The sequence below is a fragment of the Artibeus jamaicensis genome, unplaced genomic scaffold, assembly GCF_021234435.1.
Source record: "Artibeus jamaicensis isolate MK-2021 breed Jamaican fruit bat unplaced genomic scaffold, CSHL_Jam_final contig_354, whole genome shotgun sequence".
In the NCBI taxonomy this organism is placed as follows: Eukaryota; Metazoa; Chordata; class Mammalia; order Chiroptera; family Phyllostomidae; genus Artibeus; species Artibeus jamaicensis.
In genome coordinates, this window is record NW_026521803.1 from 27,479,684 (window position 1) to 27,493,910 (window position 14,227).

The 14,227-nt window shown below is 40.4% G+C and overlaps 1 protein-coding gene across 3 annotated transcripts in view; it reads left to right on the forward strand.

Moving 5' to 3' along the window:
* Nucleotides 1–7,939, forward strand: part of ARK2N (arkadia (RNF111) N-terminal like PKA signaling regulator 2N) — a 69,283-nt gene extending 61,344 nt beyond the window's left edge. For all 3 annotated transcript variants that reach the window (XM_037165055.2, XM_037165054.2, XM_037165056.2), the window contains one exon: nucleotides 4,467–7,939. In XM_037165055.2, the coding sequence (XP_037020950.2) occupies nucleotides 4,467–4,656 (190 nt within the window). In that variant the 3' untranslated portion in view covers nucleotides 4,657–7,939. The remainder of the gene's footprint in view (nucleotides 1–4,466) is intronic.
* Nucleotides 7,940–14,227: the final 6,288 nt, after the last annotated feature.

Here is a 14,227-nt window from a genome sequence, read left to right on the forward strand (position 1 = left end):
CCTTTTCTACTGGGAATTCTCTCCTTTCTTGGTTTCAGTGTATGAAGAGCAGGAAATTATTCTATCAAAAGTTATTATTTATAAAGTGTTTTTGTTTGTTTTTTAAAGTAAGGCCTGCCCTGGCCAATGGCTCGGTTGGAACATCGTTGTTGAAAGGTTGTTGGTTTAATCCCAGTCAAGGCACATGTCTAGGTTGCAGGTTTGATCCCTGGTTGGGGCGCATATGGGAGGCAGCCTATTGATGTGTGTGTGTGTGTGTGTGTGTGTGTGTGTGTGTGTCTGTGTCTCTCTCTCTCTCCCCATCCCCCTCTCCCTTCCTTTCCCTCCCTTTGTCCCCTGTCTCTCAAAATCAATGGGAACATGTCCTCGGGTGAGGATTAAAACAAAAAAAGTAAAATAAGGCCTAAGCATTTTCTTGGTTTAAGACTCAAAATATGAGGAGGTAGTGTTTTATACCTATTGCTAGTCATGCAGATGTGAAAACAAAGTTTATGTCTACACTAGAATTGGATTGGGTAAATTAAAAAATAGCTAAATATGCTTCCACACCCAGGTCTTTTATAATGTAGAAAAAGAATATGTAGAATATGTGATAATACATGAAAATCTGTGCCTTATGTCGGTTGCCTTATAAAATTTTGAGCCTCTCATATTTTTCTTTATAGGGCTTACAACGGTTCTGTTTTCTCCTAAAATGTTTTTCTTCTTTACCTGGTATAAGTTATTCTATAATGCACATCATCTTACAAAATAATTGAAATGTTATAGCAGCCTCTTGTTTACTAGCTTGACTTTTTTTCTCTGTCACTTAGAAGGAAAGCCTTGTTCTGTCCTTACTCAGCTCCTAGGTTCTATTTATTCAAGATTGTTGAGGTCATTAAATCATAAAATATTGCTTAAATGTTTTATTGGCTTATACACAGAAGGGTCATAGGTATGCTTTTTAAAAAATCCCCATCTGAGGATGTGTTTTGATTTGAGAGACAGAAGAAAGAGGGGCGGAGAAGGGGGAAGGAGACAGAGAGAGAGAGACAGACATCAATTGGTTGCCTCCCTTGAACTTGCAACCTAAATATGTGCCCTGAACAGGGATTGAAAACACAGCCATCTTGTGTACGGGATGATGCTCCAACCAATTGAGCCACCGGCCCCAGGGCCATAGCTGTACATTTCGATTTTTGTGAACTGCTGATACTCAAGTAACCAGCACTCAGGTCAAGAAATAGAACCAAAGTCCTCCTTTACCACCTTCTAGTCATAACCGTTCCCTACCTTGTTCCTTGTAAGTACTGTTCTGATTTCTAACTGGGAAGTTTTGCCTTTGTTATTCAAAATCTTAAAAGTTACTGATTACCTTAGAATCCCCTTTAACAGTCCTGACAGTGGCCCAGCAATTGCTTGAATGTTTAAAAGGCAGTTTATAGTGGCTGTAACTGTTGTATAGTAATGATCACCCAAAACTTGCCTTCCAGAAACCGATTCATGGTTCTTATTCTGTGCTCTAGATCTGTACAAGGTAGAGTAGCCACCTTCCATGGTGATTCTGTTGTCTTTGGCACTGCCTTTCCAGTTTCAGTTAGTAGGGGGCTGGGAAGCTTTTGACCAAAGATGGCATCCTCACATTCTCCAGAGAATCTAAAAATTTGAACCAAGAGAAACAGACTGAGAGGATTGGGGCTTGAGTCTAATGAGTGAGGCTTAATTGTCCCATCATCCTCATGTTCTTTGTGGCACACCACTGTCCATCGAACAAATTCTCCTTTTGCTTAAAGTAGCCCAAGTTGGTTTCCAGTAACCAGAACCATTTGTAACATAACTACAGAAGCAGTCTAACTTAGCTACAGGGTGCCTCGAGTCCTTCTTCTCTCTTCAGTCCATTCCTCAGTAGTAAATGCTGTCTCCAAACCTCTCACTGTCCTATTCTGGACACTTTCTAGCATCTGCATTACTATTTATTGAATGACCTCCAAGGAAAAGAGGTCATTCCCTTACACTCAAACAGGATAGTACTTCAGGTGTAGTCTGAGGAAGGCATAGTTGTTTAGTGGGAGAAAATCTCCCCAGTGGAGACCTGATTTTATTCTGATTCTCTGCTTAACTTGCTTAAAACCCTGGGCATTTGTCTTCTCTGTAAAATGAGCAGATTGCATAGGATCCCTTTTAAAGCAACTACCTGATGTTACATTGTATGATTACTTTATTGGGAATAAGGGAATAAATACCCCTTTTATTTTGGAGATATTTCTAGGAATTCTGCCAAAGGTTACATTGACTTTCTTTTTAGCCATTCATTCCCTGAATTCCTCCTAGGGTTGTAGCCATCTTTACTTCAGTTAGTACTTGTACAGATGAACTTTTGAACTTTTGAAGAACTTTCACTTTTAAATTGTTAATCTGGGCCTATATTTGCACTCTACTGATTGTTGCTGTTTGCCTTAATCTATTTTAATACACATTTGTGCCCTGGCTGGTGTGGTTCGTTTGGTAGGGCATCATCCTGCAAACTGAAAGGTCACAGGGACTATTCCCAGTCAGGGCACCCGTCCAACTTACGGCTTTGGTCTCCAGTTGGGGTGCATGTGGGAGGCAACTGGTATTTCTCACTCACATTGATGTTTTTCTCTCTTCCCCCCTCTCTTCCCCTCTCTCTGGAATCAATTAAAAAAAATACACATACACATTTATAAAGTGACAACAGATACTGTGGAAATCATTGGACTCAAAATCAGACCTGGCTTGAAGTTCCTTTGCCACCCACTTTCAAGCAGCGTGACCCTGGGCAAATCATGTAACCTCTTTAATATTTAGTTTTCCGTGTCTGTAGAATATGGATAGTACCTTCCATGTCTACCTCATAGGTCTTGGTAGTGTCAAATGAGGTGAAACTGCATAATAAACTTAGTATTCTATTGCCATCAGTTATCAAAAACATTTCTATAAATATTGAATGGACTTCTTTGGGCGATAGTCTTCTTTGACTCTGTGATCACTTAGTCTGAGTATCCTTAATGGGTTGGACAAATTTGGATTAGACTTTGACCTTATGTCCTTTAATTTAGTGCTTTTTACTAGTGAATTTTTGAAGATGTAGTGAGTAATGCCCCCTTAACTCATTTCTGAACAGACGACAGGTCTCTGGTCTGTAACAAATTTGCATTCTGCCCGTGCTCTGGCCCCAAGGAGTCTGTTTTTCAGCATCTGTTAGTAAGGAAGTTGTTTATGGGCTAGCCTTTGCAGGAGTCGGACCTCTTTCAAGGAGTTTAAGGTCCTTGGGGGCAGTTCTGCCACTGAACCCATTTATTGTTAATGCTAATGTTCTTTGGAACTTGGTGGTGCAGGAGGCATTGAAGGAAAGCTGGAATACTCAAGTGATCCAGCAACACTCACTGTGTACTGGTTGTGAAAACAGCTGCTCAGGACCCATTGTGGTAGGTTATGTGACTAGAGTCATACATACGATTTGTTACCTGTCACATGCTACACAGGGACTCTTCAGTTGCAGGTATGTCCATTCTGGAGGAGGTGTGATTCAGAGTGTTTTTCACCAGTAATGTAGATGTGAGGGCATAAGTAGCAAGGATAACTTGAGCTGCCTGCCTTCCTCTCATTTGAGTCAAAACTTAGTGGTTAAACTGGAGGCTCACAGTCCTGCCATTTGACTGGGATGTGAAATTCAGTGTCAGTGCTTCTGAAACAATTTGCTTCCAGTGAACTCTCGGTGAAGTTCATCAGCAAGGCAGTTCTGTCCCTCTGATAGAGTACGGTACTTTTAGAGAATCTCAGCTGAGCCTTGTTACTTGCACTGCACTAAAGCATAAGAAGTTCTTTTTTTTTTTTTTTTTTTTTTTAATTTTATTTAGTTACTTTTCAAGTACATTTTTTTTTCCCTTCCCCCCTAAAGCATAAGAAGTTCTGATGAAGCCGAGTGTTTGTGGTGACCTTCAGAATGAGGGCAATTGATCATTTATGTATGATCTAGTAGTTATAGACTTTTAGAAATCTCACCTGTAAAGGGATATTACTGTTATGCTCTTTGAAGGTGTTATTACCAAATATGGCACGAAACTTATTTTAAGAACAAGTTTCATTTATATTTCTTACTGTTTCATTTGTTCAGACTAAGATTATTTGGGCATATTCATTTGCTCTGGATTTATATGGTGTGCTCTGTCCTTAAGATCCAGAGGTTTAAATGTGTTCAGAGAAACATCATCTTACCCATTGTCAGTAACAGTCCTAGACATAACTCAGGAGTTTCTGACAGATAAAACTCTTGGCCGTTTTTTAGGCCATACCCAGAGGAGAGGGAGGGAGGAAAAAGGGATGGATATTGGTTATAGTTTCATGGACTTGCATAGTAGCCTGATCTTAGTAAAAAGTATTGATTAATACTAGTGAAGATACATGGCCTTCTGTCTTTCCTGTGGTACAGTTAGTCATGCTTTTGCTCTTCATCTCCATTGCAGGTGTGTCCATCCTCGAGGAGGTGTGATTCAGAGCGTCTCTTCCTGGAAGCATGGCTCAGGCACGCCGTACGTCAGCAGCCGGCAAACTCAACCATGGACTGCTGTGGCTCCGCAGCAGACGTGGGCTTCACCTGCAGAAGTTGTAGACCTCACCTTGGATGAGGATAGCAGACGTAAATACCTACTGTAATACAATGTCACTGTGTTCCCTTCTGCACTGTTCCCTTCCGCTTCCTCCTCCTTTTTGTGACATCGAAGTTCATTGTCATAGCTTCAGCCTCAGAAGCTGTTTGTGGCATTTGTATAATCAAAAATCATGGAAAATTGCCCACCTCCTTTTTTTCTCTTTTTTTTTGTAAATTAAAAGAAGTCACTTAGGAAAATAACTTATCACAGAGAAAAGAATTTCTTCTTTCCCTTGGTAGGGCTGTGAGAGTGATGAATTAGACAACTTCATTTTACTTGGTGACTTTTTTCTTAGGAAACTCTGTCTTCCTTTTAGAATAATATTTTAATTGCCAGGTGAAATGAATTTTAGTGTTTGAGTCTCCTATTTATTTTTCTGTGTAATAAAGTTAATATCTAGACTGACCACTGTCAGCCCACCCATTGGCACTCCCACCTTAGGGCGTTTGCACACGTTAGTCAGGTCCTTATTGGCACCTAGTAGGGCATGTGCATTTGGAAACTTGTTCTGAAAAATAGAAGACAAGTGTTACTTTTCTTTTAGCTTAAGTCTTCTAACTTCTTTCCTGACTTTGCTCCTGGCTGACTTCCCACAACATATATAATTGACCTACCCCTTCGTGTTTATTAATACTGTTAAGATGTCTTAATTGGTCTCTTTGTTGCAATAATTGATAACTCTTTGGAAAATGTGGCTGAGGCATTTCAGATAGATAACCACCATGGGGTTTTCTGGGCATAAGAAAGAGTATTGAGAAGTCAGTAGGAAAATCTCACTCCCTCAACATTTTTCCCCGGTTTATTCAAGTAACCGTAGAACACAAAAACCTGTTACTTAGGTAGAATGTAAAGAGTTGTGTGGCTTCTAAGGCTGAGGGCACTTGCAAATATTTGCTGAGAGGAAAATGCCTTCTTTTCATAATTGGTCTCTCCAAAAAGGATGTACAACTGTTTGAACTTGAGCTGAAATTGACCTGATTCTATATTTGGGCATTTTTCTCCTCTACCTTCTAAAATTGGAAAAACCAAAATGCACCATAAGAAACCAGATGCAAAGCACATTAATGACACTGTAGGTTTTACAGTATCTAAAATGTATAGCAAAGGGTAATGTGAGCTTCAGGGAAATCGGGAAATGCCAGTGTGGGAATTTGTGGCATTAGTTACTACCTTTCTCCCTATGACATGTTGTAGTTACTAGTGAATTATTTTACAAGCAATACCTAGAGTTAAAACACTATATACTGTGCACAGGAGGAGTGAAGTAATATTGGCTTAGAAGACCTCAGCTTTTGTTTTTCTAGTTTTTATTGGCCTGTTTTGGGTTTTGGGTTCCATTTTTACCATATAATATTGCTAAAGCCCTTTTCCTCCCTCCCCAAATATATGATTGGCTCTTCCTTGTCATATGAGTGTGAGAACTACCATTTCTTAGTTTTCATTCAGTAGACACTCATTTACTAAGTGCCTGTTCGGCATAAGGCATAGTGTGGGGTGGGTGCTGTGGGGTTGCTGACATGAATGACGCACCCACTGCTTGCGCATGCACCAGAGTCTGCCTGGCTCCACCTGTCCGGCCTTTTCTTTTGTTTCAGAAAGACTCGGTTGTTCCATTACCCTTCCTCCTGCTGCTGTGCTTCTTCCATACACTTCTCCCTGGGAGTGTACTGAAGTATGTGTTCTTTGAGCTTCTCTGATAATATCTCATTTGATCTGGCCTCTGTTCTTCATCAACTTTTTATTTTTCTATCTACTTTTAATAGATCATGCCTTTAAAAGATCATTAACCTCCAGTTTTAGCACCTCATATCTCAAGTCTCTCACATGGCCCTAGTTCTAGACAAAAACCAAAGACCCAGAGGCCAGAGCAAAATAGGATCTTCTGCAGATTCACTACTGGTGTATTATTGGACCTTCACATTTTACTTTAGGATTAACTTATTAAATTTTACTGTTACACATTGTTTTTGACTTGAATTAAAATGCTAGACAAGGCAGAAATGTACAATTTCTGGTCTTTGTATTCTAGGAAAATTATTGAGAAAAGAATAGAATGGATTATATGACTTGAAGTTTTTGCAGCTTATTTTGTCCCCAATATCAGGGCAGAGCCCTATTTTAAAGAATGTTTTACATTCTGTACTCTTAACATTAACAGTATGTTTGTCCAGTTTCATACAGCAGGCAATTTCCCATAATATGTTTTCTTTAGCCCCTAATAGTCATCCTCTAAGGAGAATAATTTTGGTGTGCTGTGTGCACTGCAGATTGGGAGCAGAGTGAAGGTGTAACCAAGCTCTTTTCTGGCTGTTTGCTTTTATAGCAGGTTGCACTTTGCCCTCACCTGTCCTTCCAGCACCCTGCCTACCTGAGTTGATGCACCAAAACAGGAATTTGGGAATTAGATGCAAAAGGGGGAGGGGAAGGGATGGTAGGGACAATCAGCTTTTCCTGCTACTGGATTGCAGCTTTTCCCGCTACTGGATTGCAGCTTTTCTACCTACTAACTACATAGAGGCTACGTTCCAACTCTTCTTTCATTGCCAGATCCAATAGAGTGGGGATGTGGTTTCTGGCAAGGTATTAATGATAAAATTCTGTGGCAGACAACTCCTGTGACATTTGAAATTTCCTTATGTATAAAGAGGATTTTTTTAAGCAAAAATTTTGCATTTGGTAGCATGAATACTTCTTTATGCCTCATAGGACATTGTCCATTCTAAGTAATATCTCTGCTAAATGGTGCACTTGGGCCACAGATTGGTTTATGGAGCTCATTTGGTTGTCTCCCCTCCCCCAGTTTGAAGCCACAGAGCAGTAATGGCTATTACATCGTCATAACTGCCCTACAGCATGTCACTGCTGCTCACCAGTAGTTTTCTTTCCATTTCGATGGAAGGGGCTGGGCTGAATGGACTCCCATTATTCTTTACAATTGAGCATCCCATGAGCTCTGTTTTTATTATCATCAATTGTGAATATAACCATCTGATTTGGTAATTTAGTCAATTGTTCATTGTTACTTCTAGCAGATTAGCACCATAGGTAACTTAAAAATGAATTTGTTGCCTGCTTTTTTGTACTGTGTCACAAGGCTTGTGAAAAAGCTGGGACACAACTTTGTCTTTCAGTTTAAGTTTTTTTTTTAAGGCAAGGAACTCCTCCTAATCCCTGTTTTCCAGTATGTGTATGATGTGACTTGGATGTATATATAAAAATGATTGCACCCTAACCAAACTTCCTCAGATTGTGCACTGTTTGTTTAAAATAATCACGTATTTTAGTCCAATGCTGTTGTACTTTTTCATTTTATTTAAAACACTATGTACCTATTCTTTTAACAAACTTTAAAGGGTAGTGATCTTTAAAAAAAAAAATCACTGGATAACTAGGAAATATATTTTTTGTTGTTGTTTTTTTGTTTTGTTTTGTTTTGTTTTTTAAGAGAGTACAAAGGTCACTGAGGCCTTTTGCTCCTCTTACCGTGAAAATGAAATGTTAGCCGTTGTATGGCTGGGAGTCAGTGCACTTGGCGGTGAACAGATCTGCTGTTGCTGGAGTGTGAGTGTGGACTTAATGCAGTGAGGACAAATCATTGCGTAGAATTAATGTTTTAAAATGTGCAACTCTAGTTTTTAAAACAAAATTTGGTTCTTCTTTACATTCACTATTTAGTTTTTGTTTCCATTTAGTATTTAATGGTCTTTGGAGAAAAAAATAATAAAACAGAGTGTTATATATATATTTTTTGGTGCAAGATAAGATTTTCTGTTTTTTGAAATAAGTCTGTAGCATAAAGTTTAAACTATTTTAAGACAAAAATAAAATAGAGTGTATTTAAACAATGATAATTTCTGAGGATTTTTTTTTTCTATCTGCTTCAGTTAAATAGGTGGTGCCTGGAGCAGCTCCCAAGTTACTTTTGGATGTGTAAGGGGATTATATTCTGTTAACAGAACATATCGTTATTAGATGCCTGATTTTCTCCAAGTGATGACTGTATCCTGCTTCTAGATGTTTTGCACATGACCTTTAGAGCATTAAGTCTAGATAAAAATAGCTTTGCGTTAGCTTTCCTGTAGACCCCTACCTCCCTTTCTGGCCCGGACCAGGAGGTTTCAGAATGCGGAAGGCTCTCTAGTGAGTGTGAGGCACCTTTGTTCCTGGGACTAAACCTCAGCTGACAGTTACTTCCCAGAGGCCAGTGCACTAGGGCAAGACGTAGTGACTGCATGCACTTCACACATGGTTGAACACTGAAGCAAATACAGGGTGTTTCAAAAAATAATACATTTTGCTGTGTATATTGTGCACTATTTTGCCCAAATTTTTTGAGGGAAAAATAGGGATGCATATTACACATGGATAGTACTAATTCCGTATGTATATAAATGTTTTTGATTCTTTTGTTTATGCTTATGCATTAAAAGTGTAACTCTAGAAAGCAATAATGACATCCATATGAAAAATAATACCCTGGAATACGATAATCAGTTTTGTTCCTAAATGTAAATGAATGAATGAATAAATAATTGAATTTAAAAACTAAAATGAAAGATTTCTCTTTTTCCTGAAACTTTGGGCCAAAAACATGGGTGCTCATTATACACAACAGTGCATTGTACACAGCAAAATATGGTAGCCTAACTTTTCTGCACTTACTTGGTTCTATTTTCAGATTTTCTTACTTGGTTATTGAAATGGTGGGAGCTACCATATTAATGTCCCATGATTTTTGTAACTTCATGTAAAGGAGAAAGAGGGACCAGGGAGAGTGAGGTCTATATTGATTAAAACATACACTCGTGGATCTCCTAATGTTCCCCGACAAGTTTTAGTTCTACTTGCACTAGAAGGCTATCTGTTAACAATTAGGAAGTATTTTCAGTTTTTTGAAATGGTTCTTCTATACTATATCTGAGACCTAGTGCTACATTAGTGATACATTAGTGCTATGATACACCTTTTTCCCATGGGCCTGAGAAGAAGATTGTTTACCTTGGGCTTTGCTTTTGAACCCTTTTGCCTTTGGATGCTCTGCTTTTGAAGACTGGACAAGGCATGAGTAAGTAAAATAATCCATGGGTAATATTGTTTCATTCTGGCCTCCTTTTTTGTCGTTACTGGCTTTTGGTTTGCCTTCCCTTGTTTGTATGTTTTTCATGTTGGATCAGCGGTCCCCAGCCTTTTGGCACTAGGGACCAGTTTTATGGAAGACAATTTTCCCACAGACTGGGGTTGGCAGAGAGAAGAGAGATGGCTTTATAGCCTGCCACCAGATGCAGCTCAGTTGTCACTTGCCACTCACTGACAGGGTTTTGATGTGAGTCTGCAAGCAGTTGATTTATTATGCGTCTCTGTGAGGTCTCACCTCCCTGCTGATGACAGTCTGTATTTGCAGCCCCTTCCCAGCACTGTCACCACCTCAGATCCTCAGGCATCAGCTTCTCATCAGGAGCACGCAACCTAGATCCCTCACGTACGCAGTTCTCAGTGGGGTTTGCACTCCTATGAGAATCTAGTGCCACCGCTGATGTGACAGGAGGCGGAGCTCAGGCAGTAATGGGAGTGATGGGGAGCAGCTGTAAACACAGGCAATGCTTCCCTTTCCCACAGCTCACCTCCTGCTGTGCGGCTCGGTCAGTTCCTTATAGGCCATGAACTAGAGTGATCTGTGGCCCAGGGGTTAGGGACTCCTGCATTAGGTGACAATTGTTTGTAACTTTAGTCCAAACGGAAAAATTGTAGATAAATCTTTTACCAAATATATAAATATCTCTTCGGTTCCAATTTCGCAACCAGAGGGAAGTTCTTCTAGGTTTTGTTTTAACCATGTTACTGATCCATGAAGGAGCAAATCCTTGTAGGTCATTGGTAGACAAGATTTTCTTTGCTTGCTTGACTTCACATTTGAGTGCAGCAATGAACAGAATTAGACGTGGTCTTGGGCTACAGGGGAACTTCGGCTGGGACAGTCTGCTTGGACGAAAAGAAGGTCATAGTAAATACTGCAAGGAGCTCAAAACACAAGTGATGATCCATGAACCTCAAAGAGACGCAGCAAGAGCACCCACCGGCTCAAAACAGGCTGTGACACTCTTGGCTCGGTTTGTCGGTCATTGTGCTGCTCTGCAGGTGGCCGGCCTTCTAGCTGGAGAGGGCTCCAGGCAGCGTGGGTCTCCTTCTGCCAGGGCTCTGGAGCCCTTTGGTGCGCTGGGTGGGAGGAAAGAACGTGCGTGCCTCCCGGCAGAGAAGTGAAACCAGAAAGGTGTGGCGGCAGCAGCTGGTATGATCTGCTCTAGATCCTGGCCTGCTGGTTGGGAACACCCCTTAGCAGTAAATTATATCAACCTAACTTTATTTTTTGTAAAAGAAGCTTCTTGCTACCAGCTTTTTCCTTTGTGATTTGGTAATGGCACCTCAGAGCAGTCATTTCTGATTTCTTGCCATGATTGCTTCATTCTAAGAGTGGGAAGGTGAAATAGATTGTTGAGTCCTCATTTCACTTTTTTATAAAATCCTCACCCGACAATATGTTTTTTATTGATTTTGAGAGGGGGGGAGAGAGAGAGAAACAAACAAACATCTGTCGGTTACTTCCATACGTGCCCCAACTGGGGATCGAGCCTGCAACCACCAAACCCAGAACCTTTTGGTGTACGGGATGATGCTCCAACCGTCTGAGCCACCTGGGCTGAAGCAAGCAAGTCTGACTTTAGGCTGGATCTTGGTTCCTGCAGCCTGAAGGGGTTCAGACCCAGAGAGTGGACTTACCTAATGTATAAAAAGCCTGAACCACAGAACAGGAGGCTCCGCAAAGGCCATCTGACCCCTGGAGGGATTTGATTTCTATACCTGTAAAGTGAAGAATTGTTTGGATTTCTTTTCTGAGACCAAAAGGAGGTAATTTGTTGCTCTGCAGAGCCATTCAGCTTTTTAGGCAGGAATTCAGCAGAACCGCTTACTCCAAGAAGCTGTTCAGAGGACTCCAGTTCTGTCATCTCGCTGAAGCTTTGGAAACGCATTGGATGCCTAACACTCACAGGACCTTGAATTTCTACAAACCATTTTCAAAGTTTTAAAAAGAATGTTTATTTCAGAATTTCCACTTGGGAATAAGAAGTGGTACAAATTGTCTAATTTTGCAGATTGAAAGACTGAGAACAGAATAAGTTATCTAGATTTGCATAGCTAGACTTTGCAAGAGAAGATGTTTTGCCCCCTGAGGTTCAAATTGGGGCTTTTTAGCTTTAAGAAAAGCAAAACCTCCTCCCTTTACCTGGCTGCTTCTGTTCCTGCTACTACTCTTGCTTCTTCTCTTCCTCCCCCTGCCCTGCCCCTCCCTTCTTTTTTTTTTTTCCTGCTGCTGATTCCACTTACCCTGGCCTGACAAAAAAGACTGACTGAGTACTGTTTGATTGGCTCTCTGTTTGGCACACAGTTGCAGATTTAAGCACCAGAACCGCATACCTGAGTATGCATTCCAGCTCAGGTTTTGGCACAGCCTTGGAAAACTGTTTTCTGTAGATAGATTTCCTGTCTCATAGTTTATGGAGTTTGGAAATATAGGTGGCCAGTAAACATAGGAATGGTGCTCAGGCTCACTACTAATTATGGAAACGTATATTTGCATTATAGGATGCCATTTCACATAGAATCAGATAGGAGTACCTTTAGATCCCAGAGGGAGGCAGAACAGTGGCAACCTGCTTGTCTTCTCTTGTGAGCACACTTTACTACAACTATTTTTGGAAAGAATGGAATTGTGTAGTAAAGCTGAATATGTGTATACTTCAAGCTGTAGACTGAGTTTTTGTGGTTCCCCCCCCCCCATTCGTATGTTAAAAAGCCCTACTCCTTAATGGGATGTTATTTGGAGGTGGGGCCCTCAGGGTAGGCGATTACATTTAGCTGAGGTCATAAGGGTGGAACCCCTTGTGATGGGGTTAGTGCTTCTACTGGGAAAGGAGAATATGGGAGGACACAGGAAGAGGACTTTCACCTGAATCCAGCCACGCGTGGCACTCTGATCTAAGGCTTCCTGCCTTTAAAACTGAGAAAACAAGTCTGTTGTTCAAGCCACCCACTCTAGAGTGTTGTGTTACCAACCCAAGCTAAGACATCCCATATCCAAAATTCCACTCCTTGGAATGATACCCTTGAGCAGCTTTTAAACTGATGTTAGCCTATATAGGGAAGTTATGAAACCCATTCAGTGTCTATAAATCATCTTTTGTTTATATGTTTAAGGAAATACAGCAACATAAAGGATAGTAAGAGACAGTGTTACATGAAACTGGTTATATACTGATATATGAGGTCTCTCCAGAAGGTATCCAGCATGTAATATGAAAAACAGACATTTATTGAAGAAGATACAGGAAACATTGTACATAGGACAGTGTTGCCTCAGTCCTCTTCAAAGTAGGCACCTTGGGACCTCACATAGTTCTCCCAGTTACTATAAGCTACCTCGTTGTACTATTCTGAATCTCATCAAGGGTCTGAAATGTCTTCCCTTTCAAAGGTGATTTTAGTTTGGGAAAAGACAGAAGTTGCAGGGTGCCAAATCTGGGCTGTAGCGGGACTGAGTCACCTGGGTGATTTAATGTTTCACCAGAACACTCTGCACGAGAAGTGATACATGAACAGGCAGGTTGTCTGAAGCTGCCAATTAACAGTTGCCCATAGCTGCGGCCTCCAGAATAATCTGAATAGTTCTTTGGAGGAAAACGCAAAATGGGGTGCAGATTCATTGCTCTGTTTGCTTAGTCATTTTGAATGTGATGGCCACACAGTACATATGTTCCCTTAAAGGTGTCTGCCACCCCCACTGACAAGTACAGTGAAGTCATCATTGTTCACGCAGGCACATTCCAGTCCACTCTCCTCGGCTGCCAGGTTACGTCAGTGTTGCACAAACCATTCTCATTGTATTAATAATGGCTGGGGTTTTTTTCCGGACAGACCTTGGAGATCTACCTACAAATATATGTGTGTCTGCATAGGGTTTGAGATACCAAGTGAATTTTTTACTGTGGGCTACAGTCAAAAAGATTTGTAAAGCCACGGTTCTAGGGAAGCACATTTTATGTGCTCAAAAATGTTTGGTGTCATTTTCCCCAGTTTTGACCGTTTCAACATGGATATCCATCTATAGAATGGATAAACAATGTCTTTATACAACATTCAGCCACTGTGGAAGTAAATGACATAGAACTATATTTATACACTTACACCAACATGAATATCAACAGTTATATCAACATGAATAAATCTCAACTGTGGAGGAAAGCAAGTTGCAGAATATGTACTACATCATGCAATTTATATATGAAGTTGAAAAAGACCAATACTGTTTATTGATAAATGATACATACTCATGCAGTAAGAGTATAAAGAAGTACAGGAGAATAATAAACACCAAGTTTAGAATAATGGTGGCCTCCAGAGGGGTCACAGGGATGTTATTGCTAAAATTTCTTAAGTTGGGTAGATGTGTATTACTCTTTGTACCTTTATCCTAAACTTCTTGTAATAAAGTTTTTTCCTCTGTCTCAAGTAGAAAGAACAAA